Here is a 22,364-nt window from a genome sequence, read left to right as displayed (position 1 = left end):
AGTGCCAGGAAGCCATCTGGTCTTCCCACTGTTACATTGTTTGTTGGTAAACAACCAGAATCCTAAATCAATGTCTTGCTTCCTCCAATACGATGTAGAGGTCAAGGAATGGTTAAGCAACTGTCTTAGTTAATTTTCTATTGCTATGAAAATACCATGACCAAGACAATGTGTATATAAAAAGACTATTGTGGGTGTACAATTCAGAGAGGTAGAGTTCATGAATGTCAGGATAGGGTACATTACAAAAGACAACCAGGCTGTACTGGAGAAGTAGCTGAGAGTTTATATCTTGATAAAAAAAAAGACCATATAACTCATGCTTCAAAAAAAACTATTATTTTTAAGAGTTCGAGGCTTTAAATAATTACACTGGAACAAAGGCAACCTAGGATATCTTACTCTGTTACTTGTGGAAAGTAACCTTAAAATATCACTAACCAGAAGAAAATAGAGCTATGTAGTCCATGTTACCTTCAGGAAGGCTTATCTATATTTTGTATTTACTACAGATAGACCTACAGATATGTATACCTTATGTAAAAATAATATACGTTGCTGTCTAAATTTATTAATAGGTGTCAAGAAAATTTTCTCAGTAAATATGTTCTTACACATAACATTTCAAGTGGTTGATTAGTATTATACTGTTACTTTTATGACTGTCTCATCATATTTAAATAGAGACCACAATAAGTATTTCCCTTTTCAGAGATTAATTATATATTATCCCCAAAAAGGAAAGGTTTATTTGATAAAGCTACTTTTTATTTGTTTCATTTTAGACTCTGTCAGCTTTTTAAAATGTTTTACATCCAAATATTGTGATCATGTTTTACTTTTTCCCGTCATCCCTCAGACCCTCCCCACCTCCCTTCCTACCCAACTTTATGTACTCCCTATTTCTGCACTATCTGAAAATCTTTCAAAAAACAATAAGACTAAAAGTCCAAACAAAATGAACACCATAAAAATGTGGAATTTGTTTTATGTTGTCCAACTACTCCTTAAATACATGGCTTGTTCCCATTCCTACCTTCTTAAGCAAAAGTAAAACAGTTTTAAACCAGTCAGGCAAAGTCAAAACTATTATAAAAAACACTACATATAAACATCAGCCATCCCTCAGCTAGCATAGCCAAATCCTAATTTTGGTTAAACCATGGAAAGCAATCAAATTGTGGTAGAGTTGTTGCTATGATCAGATTATTCATTGAAAACCTGATAAAGATACACAATCATAGCAAATGAATTCACAATTATTGCACCACTAGGTTTGAAAAAATAACCTTAGCAAAATGGAATGAGATTGTCTATTTGGCAGAAACATCATGGTAGAACCATGCAAAGCCTTAGATAATCTACAAATCTCAACGGGTAATCCGTAAACTTGGCTTATATTTAAAAGCTTATTGTGAATCATCTTTTGACAAATTAACAATTTTTGGAGATCAACGGAAAACCATTAATTCATCTAGTATTTACAGTCAAGTTTTACATGTTAGTACTCTTATAAAACATAGATGCATAAAATAAAGTCAATATAAAATATACTTTAAACAATTGATTCTGTAGTGGGGAATAAAGCACGTTTGTTCAGAAATTATATATATATATGTATATATATATATATATATAATCTGATATAAACAACTCATGGTCAGAACATGAAAAATACCATGAAATAATAATATTAATAAGAATAATACACTTCACTGTGAAGGGATATTAAGGACATTTGTAGGCAGGAAATGGCATTCTATGGTGCCTTGAATGAAGGGAATTTTCATGCAAGGAATGACATTATATTGTGCCTTAAAGGATGAATACGAATTGAAAAAAATTTAGAAAGCTTAAATAATATCATTCTAACTGGAGGAAATAGAGCAGCAAACATAGAGAGATCTGTAAAGAAGAAATCCATTATCATGACATACTTTTAGAAACAGCATTTGAGAAGGGGTCAAGGGGACAGATGAATCTCCTTGAAGGGTCAATGAATAGCACAAACTCAAATATCATTTCATTTTATTCATTTAAGTGAACTTCATTCAAAGAATTTTATAAAGGCAGAGTTAATCTATATATAGCCGCAGTTCTTTAAAGATGTGTAAAACTTATGTTACCATCCTATAATTGAAGTTGTGGAAAAAGTGTTGACAGACTATACAGGGTAATAATTCTATAGGTGCCTTATAAAAAGCATTAAGCAAGAGCATGAAATTCAAGCTTTCATACAATAAATTACCATGTACTTTGTTTTAATTCTCTACATTTCCCCTATATTGTTTTCTCAAACAATCATTTGAATTCTCAAACCTTCTGGGTAAAGATTAAACCTCATGAGGCTAAACTCAGACAAGGGTGAGGCTATTGCTTTTCCTTCACTGCGTTCTCTTGGTCACATCTGTTAGGATTGCTACTTCTGAACAGTGCTTTAAGCACCAGTCTGTGTGTCAGCAGAACTGGCCTGATTTATTTCAATGTTATACAGTAACTAAATCCGGGACAATAGGTTTTGAAAGAAATGACTGTTAAATTACTCTTTACCGTTTCTGTTATGCTTGTAAAGTTTTTAAAAAAGGTTTGGATTATGTCTCTAATAAAATATGGAGGGAAATGAGAATAACATCTTATTGGTACATTCTCTTCTCTTTATCTATATCTATATTGATAGAGATCATATATATTTTGATAGTCTTTGCTTAAAGAAAGTAGTAACTACTAGTGTCACTAAAATACATTTCTGAAGTGGTTTTATGGTTTAAAATCATTTGTTTTTACTTTTAAAAGCATCCACAAAGCCTATGGAAAAGGAACTACATTGGTTGATCAATAAGAAAGAGATAGTTTACTAATCCACATTCATTTTGCCCTCAAGGACACCATCTTTCTCTTTAGTATCTCCTGGGGAAAGAATTCTTTTTGTTCCCTGATGCTTGTAGCTGAATGCTTTACAAAGTTCCTTTGTGGCTTCACTCACCTATTAATACCTTAAATAACTTGAATCTATAAGGGAAACACTGCAAAGGCAAATTATATTTAAGTGACTCTTTAGGCAATGAGAATCAGAAGACAAATTTAATCTTAATTAGAGATGTGATTCAAGACCCAAACAGGCAGTCACATTTCTCTTCATTCCCCTGATGAAGCATAGAATAGAAACATCTAATGCCCTTTGCCTATGGCAGTGCTGCAGCATTTAAGGAAATAAACTCCTGCTAGTTATGTAAAGAATGGAATGCTTTGACACTCTGGGAGGTAAAAAGTGGCAAATGGATTGGTAGATTATTGAAGCACGGAAATAAGTGGGACATTTCCAAAGGCAAGAGCTGAAGTAACAGTTCCTTGGGTCATTGACTGAAGAAAAAATTTAAAAATACTGTAATTGAATCAAGAAAAACAAATGAATTTTGGGGGAGGGTAAGATGTAAATATGATTTATAAATGTAACTGGTATGAACATAAGAAAAAGTAAAGAGATATATTGAAAATATACATCCAAGTCACTCTGGAAATCTGGGCCTGTTTTTTAAAATGATTTTATATATTTTTAAACATGTCGAAAATATTACTGTACATAAAATTAATCATTGCATTTGCTTATGTTTTTTTTATAAAAAGTACTTTTTCTTAAAGCATTAAAATTTGAGCAGTGTTTTGAAACCGAGTAGCAGGAGAAAAACAATCCAACACGTTTTTGTGTTCCTATCAAGGCAACTTAATGTACATTGCTACATGTTTTACGGTGGAGTTGGCAGTCTAAAAATACTGCACAAGATCAAAGGAAGAGTTCTTTTAAATAAGGTCTTTGCTCTGGGCTCTAACTCCTCTTTGTTCACTCTTTACTGCAAATACATATATGCTCTGTTTACATGCACGAAACGCATGCGCACCCACGCACACACACACACACATACACACACACACACACACACACACACACTTTCCCTTCTCTTTTGCAATGTTTTTCCTATCAAGCAGATGGAGCTTAAAATTTCCCCAGCCCCTCACAAAGCTGTTTCTCTAGCAACCTTCCCTAAAAGACTGATTTCAAAACAAGCAGAAATGTTCTTTAAATCCCCTGCTAATCAATCTGGCAGTACAACTTCAATTTTTTTTCACTTAAACAGAAAAGTAACCAAGTGTATATGAAGAAGGTTCATTTATGTTTAACCACAGTGGTAACACAGAGAACGGGGAAGTTGTTTTAATCTTCAATAGGGCGAATCTGGGTTTGGATAGCCAGTTGTTCTTTTCCTAGAGGAAGATGGTTTCTCAGTGCTAAAGTAATCACATCAATTTGAAAACTCTAGTTCAACTCCAGTTTAAACCATTGAATCAGTTCTTTCCTAGTTGAAGATAATTAATTAGTGATCATCAGGAGAGGGTACAGAAGGCTAAGGTGTTATACCTATGTCTGGAAGTGTCTTCTAGAAACAGCCTTTTAATTCCTTTCTATGAGCCTCATGATAATTTATTAAATTAGATGCTTGCCTCCCTAAGTTATTCCTTGTTTTAGAGTTCAAAACTATTAAATGGAAATCAGACCTCTAATCAAATCACTATGACAAGGATTTGCTGGGTATTAATTTCCCCCTATGAATTAGTCCTAAAATATATTACCTGATTTTAGTCTTGCATTTGAGCATGGGGCTGTCTTAGAATCACTTTAGTTTGCTGGCTTCTGAATGAACTATGAGTTCAGTTTTACAGTCATTTTCACTTCAGATAATATAAATACAATCTCAAGATGGTCATTTGCTGCTTCCAGATTTGGTAATAGTCTTGAAAAGTATCTGTAAAAAGTCTTTCTATTTACCTTCTTTTATTTTGCAATTAATAATATATTACATAATTTTCCCTTCCCTTTCTTTCCTCCAAAATGTCCCATACACCATTTCTTCATCCTTTCAAATTCATACCCTCATTGAATATTTATTGTTTTTATATGCATATTTGTCTGAATATACATATATATCTCTAATATAGCGTGTTCAGCCTGTGTAATGTTACTTGCGTGTACATTTTTAGGTGTACACTATTTGGTTTTGCATAACCAATTGTTCTCATCCCAGAGGAAGACTGTTTCTTGGCATTTTTAAATTACCTGTAGGACTGCGTTCTCTCGGGAGTCCTCTGTCCACTTTGGCATGCCCAGTGCTATTGTCCTTGTTAAACCATGTTCGATGAGATTTATGGGTGTCATTTCTGATGTTGCCATGAGACAAACTCAGTCTCACAACAAACTCCATCACCCTCTGGTACTTAGAATCTTTCTTACCCTCATTCAGCAAGGTTTCCTGAGCCATAGACATGAGAGTTGCTTTCTTTTATAGATGGATCCATTGGATTTGCACTCCTTTTAATGATTGGTTTTTATGTACATTAGTGTATGGTATTTTGCCTGTATTGTAGATATGTGGAACATGTGTACAGTGTCCTCAAAAACTAGAATGATCTCCAGGGACTAGAGTTAAAGCAGGGTGCTGAGGCTATAACTAGTCTATCTGACAGAGCAGTAAGTTTATCCTTCTTGACATCTGTTCAGACACTTATCATGTCTTTTTGAAGACAATAGACAAGGTCTTTGATAGATCCTCATTTCACAGTAGACATACTAAGTCCCTTATCTATCTCTCTCTCTCTCTCTCTCTCTCTCTCTCTCTCTCTCTCTCTCTCTCTCTCTCTGTGTGTGTGTGTGTGTGTGTGTGTGTGTGTGTGTGTGTGTGTGTGTCTATTATTCATGGTGCAATATCATGGCGTAGTCTGATATTCTTTCTACTCAGGGTACATCACAGTAGAACCTGCTGTTACTTGCATCTAACTTCCTCCTGCCTATTCTATTTCTTGTTTCAGATGACCTCACATCCTGTTACCAATGAAATAAAAAGTACCCAGAGACCTGCCTGATTGACTCTATCCACCTTATAAGTAACCATTACAGATAAAAATCAACCACAATTTTAAGTTGCTGGGGTCTGTATGTCTCTGACTAATAGGAATGCCTCTTTCTTTGAAGCTGATAATACTTACCTTTATCATCTGTGAATCATGCAACAAGTATGAAGACAGAGAAAATTTAATAAAAATAAGCTATTTGAGGCTTTTAAAATTGTGAAATTTCATTATCATTTTAAAATCTGCTTTTATTTGGACCTTCATCTTATTCTAAATTAATTAGTCTCATGAAATTTCAAACTTAGGAAGCAACAGACCCCTTTGTTGTATGTCTGTTCAATGATACCTTATTCAACTTGTTCTGGGAGAAATTTGGGGTTTGGGACCAGGAAGCCATGATTATATGATAAAAGGGGAAGATTTCCTTGGAAAAGGTTTTGAGCTGGTTCTTAACTTCATTTAAGCACTACATGTAGTCTTCCAATGATCCTTTCTTTGGCTATTAGGTATCTTCATTTCAAACACTGTTCTCCTATGTCTGATAATGGGTCTTGTGTGTAGCTGTGAGCCTCCGTTTCTTTTATACTGTTAGCTTATTTTTATGGCTTTTCAATATGATTATATTGAGTACCATCGATAATATTTCTTCGGCACCTTTTAGAAAGAATTAATCCTTTCAGTATCATATACACGTACACACAAAAAAATTAAAATCGAAGTAGATGAAGCAGAAAAGAACTTAAATGTAGCATGTGAGACCTTAGTGCTTATCTAAGACAGATCGTGGATGTTGTGGCCTCCCCCACATGTATATTTAAGAAGGAAAGATGAAAACAGCACTACATCTGTTAGCATCCTCCTGTCAGGACAGACGCCAGCTTCACCCTTCTTCATTTACAGACTAACTTCGAGGAAATTAATACTGGTGCCTGAGTGTGATAAGGAGGCATGGATCTTGAAAATGAGTGTGTTAGTGACAGCTCTAAAGGAATGTGTGGATTTATGTCTGTCTTGTCCTTAAGACATTTCTTCCTCTCCCACGTGCACCAAACCCCTTACAACACCCACCCTCACTGCAGCACTGAGAAACAACCAGGATGTGGGGTTATTTCAGAAGTAGCCACTGAGGGGAGCCGGCCGCGGACTGCCCTCCCACGTTGCTATGACGATGAGACTGGCGGGCACACAGCCTTCAGAGCTAAGTGCTGGCTAAAGCAGGTGTCAGATTGCGACGAGCTAGGTGGCTCTGGGATTACTCAGAGCCTCAGGAGTGTCTCTGGAAAGTCTGACTACAATTGCTCCGCATCCCTCTCGGACAGCTCCTCAACTCCGCTGGAACAGGCAGAGTGAAAATGGTCCACCACTCAGGCTCCATTCAGTCCTTTAAACAGCAAAAAGGTCAGTGAGAATTCTTTCTGTCTTCCCTGTGGGCACCACATCCCGCTCCGCATCACCTTGCTGTTATGCAAAAACATCCTTTTAACCCGTGTATTGTGTTCCAGAGCTGGGGAACTCTGTAAAGTTAGGACCCCATTTTATAAATGTTTTATCCTGCAGCGGAGATGAGTCTGGTATCCGGAGCTGCACAGCGCTCGGGAGGGACCGGAATCTGTCATGCTAGGACTTGTTTGTACGTGTCTCAAGTCTCCTTCAGTGCATTGCAGTGAACTATTTAAGCAGAGAAAGTCCCTGCAACACCCGGGGTTGAAGAGTGAAAATTTGGGTGCTGTTTGCTTCAGTATGCACTTCTAGTGCTCTGTAAGATTCACAAGAGCACAAGTAGTGCTGAGCTTGAAAAACTGTATAATAAATGTATTCGTGGAAAAATCCCAGCTGTCGACTGGTCCCAGATATAATTTCATTGGAAAACTTTATCTTCTGACCCCACGTTTATTACGGGGTTCCGATTTTTATGTGTATTGGGTCTTCCTTCCAGAAACTTCCCATACCGTCATTTATCTTTTACAAAATTTTCACTAGTTGCGTGGGCATGGTGAGATCAAGACTTTTTTATCACTCTTTGTTTTGTTTTCTTATTTAAATAGCTTTTCATAAAGCACTTATTTCTTTAACGAAGATTCTGGGAATTTTATTGTCGTATGAAGTTATTCAACATTAATGCCATTTACTGAATGAATAGTGGTAATTATGACGTATTTGTTAATACAGTCATTAAAATTTTTCAAGTATTCCATTTTTCACTGAAATAAATATTTATTGAAATCTTACTTCTAATATTCCTTCTCTAAATGACTGTTTTAAGGTATATCTTTGGCTTTATTTCTTAAAAAAATAAAGAAAAGAAAAGAAAAAAGAAAAAGAAAAACAGAACAAAACAAAAAACAAACAAACAAACAGAAAAAAAACTTTGGATACCCCCAGAATAACATAATAAGGATTTATTCTTCAGGCAGACTATTGTGCTGAAAGACGTTCTCAACAGAAACTGTAATCTGCATGAGTCCTCTTCTGGGTGTGTTGGAACCGGTACGATGTGAGAGACGGTGGGAGTAGATGCATTTGGGCTCCTGCGCAGTTCTATTTAAGCTCGAAGTGTTTTAAGGAAAATTCACTACTTCAAGAAGTTTTATTTCCTTGCAACATTAAACATGTATTCTAGGGAAAAAGAGATATGGAAAACTTGACACTGTCTCATGTTGTTACATTTTGATGCTTTGGGGGACCTGGAATCTTGGAATATCCCCCCAAATATCTTACTATGTGAGGATATATACATCGTATGCTAAAGAGTAAAGAACCCATCAACTTTGAGACTGGTTGTCATTGCTCAAAAGAGTGACAAATGTGTCCAAGTCATGGCATTTCATTGTGGCACTTTTATGATATGTCACGAGCCATTATTTCTAATTTCCCTATTTTAGCACACACACAAAAAAACATCATTAGTAAAAAGGTAAACATGAGGAAAAAGACTGACCAAAAAAAGAGGCAAAATTACCTTTTAAGTGCATGGTTCTAGTTGATTTTGTCTCTTAAAATATTAATTTCTTTCACCCCCTTTTCTCCCTCCAATCCCTCCAGGTTCCCTCCCATTCATTCCTCCCATGTCCCTTCCTACTCTCAAGTTGACATCCTGTTTCTCTTTGATTGTTATTGTTACATATAGACACATATTGAGTACGTAGGCATTGATACAAAGATACAACCTTTTTCGTCTGGTTGTGTTGTTTGAATGTATATGGTACCACATTTGATCACTCTGAATTGAACAACTATTAAGGGGTTCATCCCTGGGAAAGGCTAATTCTCTGCCCAACAGTCATTTGTTGCTTCTAGGTCTTTTTCTAGGGTAGGACCTGCTAAGGAAAGATAACCCACAATAAAGATCAGCTATTTTAATTTTTCAAATAAGAAGAAGCATAAAGACACTCTGGGTGCCTCCTGACCTGGGAGTGTTTTCCAGTGCTGGTCATCATAACTGCATATTAAAGTGATGGAAATTTTGCACTAAAAGTTTAGAGTCTCGGATTTTAGATTTGCCTTTGTCACTAGATAAATACATTTAGAAAAGTGTCTATCTACTTTTTTATTGATTTATGAATGATATGAAGACACTTGATGTCTGACTTTCTTTTCTTTCCTCCTCCCTGTTAATTAGCCTATATATAATGTACCAACTGAAGGGCTTTGTCATATTTTCACACATTCATAAAATGTATTTTGATCATGTTATCATCTTTATACATTTCATCCCTCTTTCCTTGCCCCTTCTTCCCAGCGTTTTGTACTTTCACTTTATTTTCATATCCTACTACCCCACTCTCGGCTTCCACATGAGAGAAAATACACAATGGTTTTGGGAGACTGTTTTATTAAACCTCACTTCCTACCAACAACATAATCTTATAATCGTATCCATCTATAGGTGGGAACATAGATTGATTCTATGGTTTGGTTAGTGTAAATAATGCCAAATTAAACTGAGTGTGCAGGTAGCCCTTCATTAAGCTGACTTTTATCCTTTTAGGTAAAGTGGTTTGTCAAATTCATACAGAATGGACTTTCTGTTTGGGAACGTCCATACTGACTGCCACTGCAGTATTCCATTGCTCTTCTGTTGGACAGGACAAGTAGTTAGCAATGTGAAGTCAGAGATTTTTCCTTTTACTCTTGATACAGATGACTGAAGCCCTACTTTTGGGAGGAAATTATTTAATTTATTGAACCAAATATGGCATTTTTAGGATTTTTTTGTAAGTGAATTCACTATTCTTTAAAATTATTACTAACCACTCTGAATTGAACAATCAACAGGGGTGTTAACCAGGAAAGGCTAATTCTCTGTGTCCCAAAAGTCATTAGTTGCCTATAGCTTTTTTTGTCTAGAAAACTCAGAAAACACAATCATCATGCACAAATATTCTCTAGTATTGGAGAAGTCCCTAATGACACTTTTGTGACTCAAATTCAATCCCTGATAATGTTCATCCTATTTAGGGAAACCAGTGTACATGGGAGAATAGCTATCTACCTTCAAAAGAAAATAAGTATCAATTGTTCCAATGTCACCATTATTTGATCTATAGGATTTTTTTCTTTCTGTCTTGCACCTTAATCCCCCATTTACTACCTACAGCTCTAATATTGTTAACTCTCTTAGTGTTTATGAAGTGAAAATATCTAATGTATAGAGTTGTAATAGAACTACAAATCTGTTTGACACATTTAGTTGTGATTTAAAATTTAATGATGGAAAAAACACTCATTGCTATTTCCAGGCTAATCCTAAAATTGACATATTAGAAATATAGGATATCCTCATAGGGGACACACACACACACACACACACACACACACACACACACACATGCACGCACACACAGACACACCAGGACACACATAAACACACACACATGCACACGCACACACACACCAGGACACACCCACACACACACACCAGGACACACATAAACACACACATACACACACACACATACACACACTTTTCATTTTCTATTTGTGTTTCATTCACTTTTGCTTTACGGAACTACCTTATAGAAATGGTTGACTCTGGACATTTTAACAATTTTCCTTGATGATAGTATCAGTTACAATCACACACTCTGTCTAGTTAATGCACCATCTCTAAGGAAGTTTTAAAAGTTATTATAGAGACTATTGAGATGTAAATTTAACTCCATGCATTTAAGATTGCAATTCAGAGAAATGGCATTTATTCTAAACTCAACCCACGTTTATGCAGCACTTGTTTGCTTTGTGATATTATCATTCAGAACATTTTCATTCCTGAACATCTTACAAAAAACAAAATAAAACAAAAGAGAAAATAAAACATAACAAAACAAAACAAAAACTTTTTTCTCTGAGAAGGTTGATACGGTCGGAAATCTTAGAGACATGCAGAGTCGTTATGAGAGTCTTGGGCAAGTCTGCATTTCTGTAGGAAAATGTTGACATTGTGTTTCTTGATAATGCCACTTGTGTTTCTAAGGGATCAACAATGTGTGTTTAAACTTTTGTTCAATTTTCAATACTAAATTTTCTGATGACAGCTTGAATAAGTTAAGACATTTTGAAAGCAAGAATCTTCCACAACAATGACGAATTTAGGTATTGTCCTATTTCTGAGGTTTTGAGGGTATATTGGAGTGTTTGATTGCAGACAAGTGGAAGGATACACTTACTCTAACTTTAGCACACCTTGGAGTAAACAAGAGCTTGTAAATTAGAGCTGATTTCTGGATACACTCTACATTTGCTCCCTAGACTAGTATGCTGTAATTCACTGAATTCATAAAGGATTCATATGTCATTCAAGAGTGGATGAAAAAAAGGACAATGATAGTTCTGGCTTCTTATGCCTGTTTATTTATCAATATAGCTACCCAGATTTTCAGGGAGGTCATAGGATACATCAAACACAGGCTGTCTCAATCATCTTGGGCTTAATGGTGAGTTAAAGCTGTGAGTGTTTCATTAATTCTAAACAACATTTGGTTAAATATAAAAATAGTATTTTTTTAAACAATTCTCCAGGAGCAAGCACTCAGACAAACTGCTTAATCATAATGATCTTTAATGTTTATATGGAGAATTGCTGGCTGAAAATAACATCCACTTTATTTTTCTCTAAATAATTTGTTACTGCAAGTGCCCATCTGCAAGCCTTTCCCAAGTTCAACTTGGTGCTCGGTTACTGTCTCATGACACATGCAGAGGAAAGCTTCCGGAGAATAGCACCTACTCTCCAAATCTGCTGCTCAAACTTCTTTTTCCCTTAAATAATATCTTTACTGTCAAAATCTTCCTGGAGATTTTAAGAACCAAGAGAAATATCTGAGGACATAAATAAACTCACAGAAATCCATTCATCCTTGTGCACTAACTCCCCTAAGTATTTCTGGACTGCCCTTTTATTTCTTGTAAAAAAAAAATCTAAATTACCTGAAGCATGGGGGAAAGGTTGAAGTGAAAGTCCTGGTATGACTGAACATGATTTCCAGTAAATGTTTCAGTCTATACACCTGCCTGTGTTGAACTGTAGGAGCTAAGGCCTCTGCCATTGGCCTGGATCTGTGATATGTGACATTTTAATATAGACTAGAGTATAATTTATTGTGAATTTTGTGTCTCTATGTGAGATACCATTTTATTGCTGCTCTAATGGTGATGGGGACAACTGTGTTGAGAAATAGTGTTCTGGCAATCAGTCTTACAATATACGGTTACCGCAACCTATCATGTCAGTGTCATATCGCCGGGTTTGCTTTCATTTATAATATTATCTTCTGTATTCATCATCAAATTAACAGAACTGGGTGCCATTTTAGGAACTCAGTTATGATTTGCTACAGAGTTCCTACTGTGCCTACACAAAATACCTAAAAGCCAACATAGCATTATGAATAAATGATGGCACAGTAGTACTAATATGCACCACACTTAGATATCTTCCCTCTGAGATAGAAAGCAAGTGTGTTGAACCAGAGTGTTACCGCCAAAGACAGCATTGTTCTTCAGACCCCTGTCTATCACAGTATTTTTCTTTGTATTTGCAAGAAATCATTCAGTTAATTTTATGATAATTTATTAGCAAACAACAGTCTTTAGTTTCAGGGTTAAAATTGAGTTCTTTAAGGGGAAAATATTTATATAGATAACCATGCCTCATTTAATATATTGTTTCTGATTTTACATTGTAAATATTCATTTTGCTCTTTCTATTTCCTGTTGAGTACTCAAGACCCTATTAGTAGTTGGGGATACCAATTGTGATGTCAGAGTCCATCAAGACTACTAAGGGATTACAGTTAATAGCCCGGGAAGAGTTCTCTGCCGGTTGTGCTATCTATTGGGATAGATAAGGGTCTTCCTCACCATGTAGTTTCTTCTGGAGACACAGGGCATGGTTTCCTGCCTATTGACTTTCTTCTCTCCAGGATGAACACCTTCATGCTTCAGGCTTTGGGATGCTCCAGTTCCCTATTACCAAGAGGATAGGAAGAATTTACCTGAATTTACCACCACTGAAGGGGTTCCATTGTCACATGGCTCTGAAAGACTAAGGCCAAAATTCTGTTTGATTTTTAAAATGTTCTTACTTCATTAGTTAGGTCTTCAGGCTTTAGTATTTGAACACCAGTTACCAGTCTTCTAGTTTTATTGATCTTGTAACATTTAAGTCGAGAGTAGACATTATAATGTTTTAGGTCTTTGTTTTTAGGTTTTCAGTACCAGGGATATTTCTTTCTCTGCAGCCTTCCTTAAATGAAATCAGAAAGCAGTTAGTTACCTCCATAATATTCATTCAACTATTTTTTTACACTTGCCTATAACTTGCCATGCCGGGCATTATTTTAACTCACTAGATTCAGGGCGCAGTAAGACTGTAGATGGCACACACCCTGTGTCAGTGAAGCACCTTCAAGCTGAAAGAGAGTCAATAGGGAAGACGTTTCCTGGTCAGTATCAACTTGATTTCTCCATATTGTAGCCGACAGGTATGATGTCCTTAAATATATCTGAAAAACCATTGGACCCAAGTGGTTCAACCTACTAATATTATTTTACTGAATGTACAGAAAGTCAATTTACCAAATAAATTTCTATCTTTTTACCAAGCAATTATTGAAGCCCTCTGATCTCATCTAAGCTCTCTGTGTACTAGAGTTCAGTTAATGTAGAAACTCATAACTAATCACCATGTAGAGAGTAAGTTTCAGTGTTGTGCTCAGCAACACATGAGACATCTATGTAACTCCTCCACCGCTGCCTTTAATAAACAGGGACAATAGTGGAGTAGGGAGCAGAAAGATTTTAACCACCGGAGATTGGGGAGAATGAACTGAAGAACGAATATCTTCTGAATATTAAATGCTGCCTGTATTGGCAGGCTCAGAACAACTGTAGATCTCTGCGCCAGAGTTCTAGCATTTCAGCATGAATCAGCCGTATTAATGATCTATTGGCACTTTATGAATTCTGTCAGAAAATTAATCGATTTCTTTTAGGCTATGACCCTGGTAGGCCGGCCACAGTCTAAAAGATAGCTCCTCTCTCATGACTGCATGAATAGCACAATCTGGAATCAGTGAGCTATTTTCTTTTTTAAAATGAGGATATAGATTTTGCAGAGGATTAATCTGGATCTGGAGGACTTGAGGAGAAGGTGGAGTAGGGAATGAATATAATAAAAATATGATATTTTCATATATGAAATTCTCAATAAGATAATACAAATATATTACAAAAACAAAAATAATATACAGCTTCTTGCATGGTTTAAAATTTGGGATCATTAAATTTTCTACTCCACTATAAAAGTCTTGGATCCAAATTGTATTCACAAAATAACAGAAATTGAGAGATCCTGTCTGCTTGGATTTTTTTTATAAAGATTCTTTTTTCATTTTCCCCCAGTGGTCTGAGAATTAGATAATACTAGAAATGATTTATGAAGCCAAACATACTTCTTTAAAATTCAGTGTGGTTTTAAATACTTACAAATATCCTTGTTTGTAAGACTTATAAAAATAATATAAATGAATGTAATAGTTTTAATGGGTGGTCGACCTTAGTATTATGTCACTGATAACAAACTGGCAGAATTAAAACACCATTGAGGTCATTCTACAAGGATTTCTGCACTTAAGAATATCAAAAGACAACTCCCCCGGCCAGCTGAAGGACAGTGTTACACCAATTAATCACCACAAGGCACATGTTCCTCCCCTCTCCCATCCAATTTGAGGGGTCTTCAGTTTTTATCGTAGTAGGTTTTAAAGGTATCACTTCTAGGCTTCAATGAATTAGAGAGAAATCTTCCACTTGGTGGGCAATTTATCACAAAGAACTATACACCATACTAACTTAGTTCATTTGAAATATAAAGGTTATGTTCATCCCAGTAAAAGTTCGTAGAGATAAAGCTTGTAATGACCATGAACAACAAACTATGTGGGTGGTAAGTAAGTGAAAGTAGAAAATGCAAGGGGATCCCCACAGGTGTGCTTTGGATAGCTAGGAAAAGAACCCTTTACTGTGAAAAACTGGGATATATACTATGGGCATCATCTTTTAAAACTTGTTTTTCCACTAGAATGATTTTGCAAACTTGGTGAGCCATTTCTATTCTTTTACCTATATTCTTCCATTACCTTTGTATGATCAAATTGGCTCCATTAAAAGACACTTTTCACCTGCCCACCGCTGTGGGAACCTTCAATATGCACATCTCCCATTTCCTCGTTTTTAGTTTTTCTTACTTAAGTTACAACGATTATCCGATTTCAGAATTTTCTCTTACAAAGACCTCACTCCATTTCTAATTTTCCCAGACTTAGAGATAACCAACTTGGCTGAGGAAATTTACCTCTTACGTCTTGAATGATTGTCCTGTTTGTTAAGACTTGTGATTCTTACTCTCTTTACTATCATAATAGATTGCAGATAATACACCTACTTAACACCATCTAAAAATAGGGCCTAAGTTGGAAAAACATCTAAAACTCTCCTTTCAGAATGCCTTGTGATATTCCAATGTACCTTATATCTTACAAGAAAAGATTAAAGGATACCTATTCCTTGAAGTGAGGGCAGGGCGATAATAGGAATCTCGGTGGGATTTGTTTCTATTGACCTGTTCAGAAGAAGACATCTTCCAAAAAGCTCTCTTAAACTACCACAGTTCTTAATGACAATGAAGGCAACAATTTGACCCAATTTCAAAGCACATATAGACTAGATTCTGCACAACTATCTAGAAACACACATTTCTAAAGGAAACATCACAATAAAACATCAGGAGGTTGTAACAAGAGTCAACTCAACAAAACAAACTCCCCATGCTAACTCCAAGACTTAAGCCTTAAAAACATATAACATAAAAACAACATTGAATGGCTACCGTTTAAAAAAAAATTATGACAATTGGTAGGCCCTCAGGCCAAATCATTCTCACAAAGGAATGATAGTTTGTTAAGTGCAGAAGTGGCTTCGGTGGACTGTCACTCTGACAGAGACACACAGGAATATGTGTGTGTGTGTGTGTGTGTGTGTGTGTGTGATATGTGTATGTGTATATGTATGTGTATGTGTATATGTTATATATATACATGTATGTGTGTATGATGTATATGTAAATATACATATATATATGCATGTGTAATTTCCATCCCCATACCTCATTACTTCCCTATCCTTACACAGTGCTTAGAGAATAGCTTTATGCTCCCAAGCAGAGGCTCTTCATATTACCCTGAAGCAAATAGGACAGCCTTGCATTAACAGTCTGCCCCATATCACTAATCCTGCTACAAAATTCTGGCTTAAGCTAGACAGAAGCTGAAACCCTCCCATAGAATCCTAGATTCCAGGAAACCCTCTTGCCACAGGAAACCCCAAACATACCATTATCTTTTACACCGGGCTGCCTCAACATTCTAGTAAGAGGCTGGGCGTGTATTCATAAACCTGAAGTTTGAGTATCCTAAGAGGCAACAATAATACAGGACTTTTGTCAAGTGCAATTGGAAAAACAGAAGGTATATTGACAAGAATACACAGTACAGACCTCTACTCACAGGTCTAATTTGTGTCAAATATCAGTCAAATCTCCCTGCAATACTGAGAGTCAACTTAACCCAAAACCAGTTGATTTATAACCTTGTGTCAGCCTCTCAAGACAAAATTATATAAATCTGCTGTGAAACAAAATCATCATTTCCCTTTTGTTCAAAGGGTGCTAGAGAATTGATCTACTCATTAGAAAGCCTGACCTCTGATTTTAATAGATAATTATACTAGTAGTTCTCACCTGGTTGATCCTGTTCTGGTGTTTGTGTGATATTATAGTTTAGCACACAAGCAGTAAAAAGTAGAAGCCCCTTTTTTGAATGTATAGTTGTTTCTAGATATTCATCACAATTTTTGGATAATTCCCAGGATAGTTATCCAAAGTACATTATTAATGGATTGATTCTCTCTACTTTTGACTGGAGTTCGTGCCCACTTTCATTCCAATAATGGAGTCAATTGGGGTACCAATAGCATGTCTCCTATACTTGGCAAATCTTGAAGAGTAGATCCTCATGGCAGGTAGCTAATACAAGAATGGATGAGTCACTGTACTTGTAGCTAATGATGGAGTCTGAAAAGCGGGTCTTCATGGACAGAGGATCTTGACACTGGACAGAAGGCTTCACAGAGTGGAAAACTTTACAGGAGGAGCTCCTTTATTGCTACCATTGCCTGTTAGTGGGAGGTAGCATTGTGACTGAACTGTGTTCTACATGATTTAAGAGCCCACATCTATAACTCAAAAGTCCACAAGGATCTAATTTTATACATCTTTTGAATAGCTGGGAAGCATTTGAGTTCTATGAATTTCCAAATTACCTGTCTATAGCAAATCCCCTTTGTCTACCTGTTTTCCTTATGAGTAATAGGACTGTTTCAGGAAGAATTTTACTATATTTGAGCTTAATCATGACCCCAATGGACCACTGTTCTTTCTGGGGTGAGTCACTTTGTATCTAAAACAAAAGCATCTGGGACTCTAAGAGCCAAATCCCTGCTCTTGGTATACTTCATCAGGAACTACAGAAGTGTGAAATTATATTCTAAACTTGGCAGTGCATTAGTACAATCAACCTTGCAGTCTCATCAGCTATTGTCTTTCCTCCTAAATAACTCTTCGAACAGAAACTACTTTAAATTGTAACATTGATCCAACAGTTAGATATTTAGCAAGTCTGGACCTGCTGCTGCAAAATAGAGCAGAATATGATCTCCCATCATTACCACAGCTCAGATATAGTCTGCCCAAGAACTGGAGTTCTTTTTTCTGGGTAAAAGTGGAAAGATATGGGAAGTATATGTCTGAAAATATTTTACAAATGTCATGTGTTGATTGTGCATATTGACCAGTTTCTAAAAAGTTATTAGGTTGACAAAAACTTAATAGAACTCATACAATTTTGTATATTTTGTGGTTTGCTTTGAGGCAAACACTACCAGCATAATTTTGGGGATATGAGGATGGTGTGGTTAGATGATGGTGTGGTTAGATATTACATATAGGCATAGATATAGATTAAAAGGGTTCATCCTTTTTTGGTATCTTGAATAATTTAATCCATTTATTTTTGTTCATTTATCTAGATCTATGTGATTAAACTTCTTGACTTTCAAGATTCAAGAATCATCTGGAATTCAATAATTGTCAAGCCTTCCAGGACATTAAATTTAAACTTCATGGAAAAAGGCTAGGGCTTTTCAATTTTAACAATAAATCTTAAATGATTACAAGCAAGATCATTTCAAAACAACAATATAGTAGATTAATATTTTAATTGCATATAACCATGCAAATAGTGACATTTAAAATGGTTTTCAGTGAGTTACTAATGAAAATTGTTTGTTTTATACCAAATGTGATAAAAAACTAAATATGTTTAATCATATTCATTGATTTCTTACCATGCAAATATAGCTGTACTTTATAATGTTAACAAAAAGTTCAACATTAGAACATATATCTAGACATAATGACCTGTCAATATTAAATCATGAAAATAAAAAAAGATTCATAACAAGAAAGGAGGTTGAAGTAATATTAAAAATAGTGTCACTCAACTAACAAGTGGGACTGAGGCAAAGGGTCACCTTCTATAAAGTTGGACTGCAGGTGGGATCACTAGCTGGGAGAATCCTCCTGAATCCCTTTGGGTCTGGATCTGGCCTGTGTTTCTAGGTCTCTTTTCTCATTTATAGTGTTGATCTGAAAACACTATACTCTCTGGTAGTTATGAAATCTTAAGAAGATAGTTTCCTGTTTTCTTAACCTTTTGTTCATACACACTTAAGTGAAGAGGTCTGTGGCTGCATTAATTGTTGGTCAGAATTGAAAAACTATGACCTTTCTTTCATTTTATTTTTTATTCACCTATGTTTTTAACGGTTTTTTTTTTGGTTCTTTTTTTTCGGAGCTGGGGACCGAACCCAGGGCCTTGTGCTTCCTAGGCAAGCGCTCTACCACTGAGCTAAATCCCCAACCTGTTTTTAACGTTTTTAATTGCCTCTTCCACATTTCATCTTTTGTTGGTTTGGAGTTCAGAGAATTTGAAGGTAAATATTTTGGTTTTATTCTACTGATGTCTGGAACTCCTTCTTTCTCTGATGCAACATATATTAGTGAATTTACACATTTCCCTCTTCACCATTTTTTCTTACATGTTTAAATTATGTTTACTTGAGGGAGTGTGTGGAGCCAAGATGATAACCAGTAGAAGCCCATTATCTCCTTCCACCATGTGATTCCCAGAACTGAACTGAAGTTCTCAGGCTTAGGGAAAAGCCCCTTTACCCACAGGGTCCTCTTGCTGGGTCTTCCTATATTATCTTGATTATACTTATCAATTCAAGAAAATTGAAAGAATTGCCTAACACATATTATAAACTCAATTTTATTTTGTTTTGTTTTAAGGATGATGGAATCCAGACCTCTTTAAGATATATTAATTAGTTCTCTTTTAGTTGTGACCAAAGGAAATTTTGCTGAAATTAAATGATCCAGGACATTCAAATACTTGTTTAAAACTATAGTAACTTCATGGTATGACTAAGACCAAAGTTGATGATTTCTCAGAAAATGTATTTTAGAATTTAAAAAGTTACTAACAGGTCAAAGTCCGTGTTAACTCCTCTTACCATACAGGAAAGCGGCAGGAGCAACTTTTGTAAGCAATGAGTAAGTTTGTGGCATTGAGTGACAATGGTTGATGTCACAGTTTTATACTTAGATACAAACATCTATGCTGTTAAGCTATATACATTAAATGCTTATAGCTTCAAAGTTTCAGTCATGCTTACGCAGTTAAAATAGTTAAATAGCTGAACAGGCTGTCACATACCTACAGTTCTAGTACTTGGTAGGTAAAGGCAGGAAAATCAGTTCAATTTCAACCAGGGCTTCAAAGTGAGTGGGAGACCATCCTAGGAATACATGAAGCCTTGTCTTATAAAACTGAACAGTTTTCTAAGTGGGATAATAGTAAACGTTAAAAATCATCAGTATCATCTGCAGCCTATCTGAATCCCTCACATACAATGTAATTTATCATTTGTTAAATTAGATATAATTTCTTACAGAATTACTTGAAGTCTAACATTTTAAAAATAATATTCTTATTGTCTGAAAATGTCATACCCTTACACTGTGGTCTGCTCTATTTTTTTATTATCATCAATTTGACTAATCAGTGTGTAATGTTATTTTCCAATTAAATTGATTGATGCTTAATAACATAGGAATTAAGTCATGCTAAGGTTAATTTCCTTTGGTGGTAATTTTTCTCCTGAGAAATATCTCATATTTTTCATTTACTTTATATTTATTGCTACTCTTTTCCAATTTGTTTTAATGTTTAAAAAATTCTTATATTTTTAACTATTTTAGTTTTACTTGCAAAACTCAGGAGCCATCATAAGCCTGTAGTAGGCAAATGAATATATAAGTAAGGCAAACTTTTTTTCTTCAGATTATTATTTTTTATAATTACTAGCCTTTAATCTTTTTTTTACAGTCCAGCCATTATCATTGAGGTTTGCCCTCTATCTGTTCCTTATGCCATTCCTACCCCCAGACTCTCACCCATCCTCGGACCTCCCTACTCCCTAGGGCCTCAAGTCTCTCACTGCTTAGGTGCATCTTCTCTCACTGAGGCCAGACAAGGCAGTCCCCTGCTGAATATGTGTCTGGGGCCTTAGACCAGCTCATACATGCTGCCTGGGTCAGAGATCTCAGGGGTCCTGGCTAGTTGAGGCTGCTGGTCTTTCTATGGGGTCACCCTCCTCCTCAGCTTCTTCCAGCTTTTCCCTAATTCAACCACAGAGGTCCCCAGCCTCTGTCCTTTGATTGGATATAAGTATCTGTATGTGACTTTTTCAACTGCTTGGGCCACTCCAAGGGCAGCCATAATACATTCCTGTCTGTAAGCACATAGATCAGTGTCAGGCCTTGGAGTCTCCCCTGGAGCTGGATCCCAATTTGGGCCTCTCACTGAACCTCCTTTCTCTCAGTCTCTTCTCCATTTTTGTTCAGGAACAATTCTGAGTCAGAGTTTTTTTTACTGTGGGATAGCAAGCCCATCCCTCCACTTAATGCCCTATCTGTCTATTAGACTCTACAAGTTCCCTCTCCCCATTGGAAGACATTTCATCCAAGGAGGTCATTTCATCAACTCTTTGAGTCCTGAAAGTCTCTCACCTCTCCTTTCTCTGGTACATTCTAGCCCCCCACCCCCACCTCCTACCTCCTGATGTTGCCTGTTTACATTCTTTCTGCTTGGCCTCAAGACTTCAAACCTCCCTCATCCCCACCCCACCCCCACCCCTAACCACAAGCAAACTCTTGATTGAAGGTGTTTTGTTTTCTTGATTTTTTTTCCGATTATTTTACTGACACATTTTCTCAAGTAGCTTCCTGAAACTTAGTGGAAGAGTTAATTCTTTTTAGAATTTACAATAATATTTCTTTTTTTCCTCTTAACTACAAATGTTTGATCATTTATCAGGTCTGCACAGACGAGTTCCTAAGAGCTGAAATATGTCCCCATCACTAAGCCAGAATCAATTTCCCACTGATAACCAGTTGCAAATGAAAATTTAGTTTCCTGCAAGTGAATCTCATTGGGAAAAATAATACTATTAAGAACAGACCACATGCCCAGCAGTAGATGGCCAACAGAAAACAAACTCAAAGGCATGTTTGAAGACTCCTTGTCTCATAAGGATGTCAGGGCTTTGCCTTTCATTTACATTTTTCTTCTTAAATTTTTATCTTATTTTTAATTTTATTCTCTCCTTTTAACCAACAGGTCCTTTGCATATATATGTTATGGTTTCCAGTTTTGTGAGGTTTGGGGGATTCTTGAGTATATGAACAAGTACATGTCTGTGTTTTGTACTTTAGGTTCTTTTCC

General features: G+C 36.0%; 1 protein-coding gene across 2 annotated transcripts in view; it reads left to right on the top strand.

Moving 5' to 3' along the window:
* Positions 1 to 22,364, top strand: part of Ano3 (anoctamin 3) — a 376,269-nt gene that overhangs the window by 45,898 nt on the left and 308,007 nt on the right. The window contains 1 exon segment of one of the 2 annotated variants that reach the window (NM_001430402.1): positions 7,056 to 7,299. The exons of the other annotated variant lie outside the window; for it this stretch is intronic. Coding sequence (NP_001417331.1) covers positions 7,254 to 7,299 — 46 coding nt within the window. The 5' untranslated portion in view covers positions 7,056 to 7,253. 2 annotated transcript variants of the gene reach the window in all.

This window comes from Rattus norvegicus, chromosome 3, assembly GCF_021556685.1.
Source record: "Rattus norvegicus strain SHRSP/BbbUtx chromosome 3, alternate assembly SHRSP_T2T, whole genome shotgun sequence".
In the NCBI taxonomy this organism is placed as follows: Eukaryota; Metazoa; Chordata; class Mammalia; order Rodentia; family Muridae; genus Rattus; species Rattus norvegicus.
The sequence above is the reverse complement of the archived record's forward strand: the minus strand, read 5'-3'. Positions and strand labels throughout refer to the sequence as shown.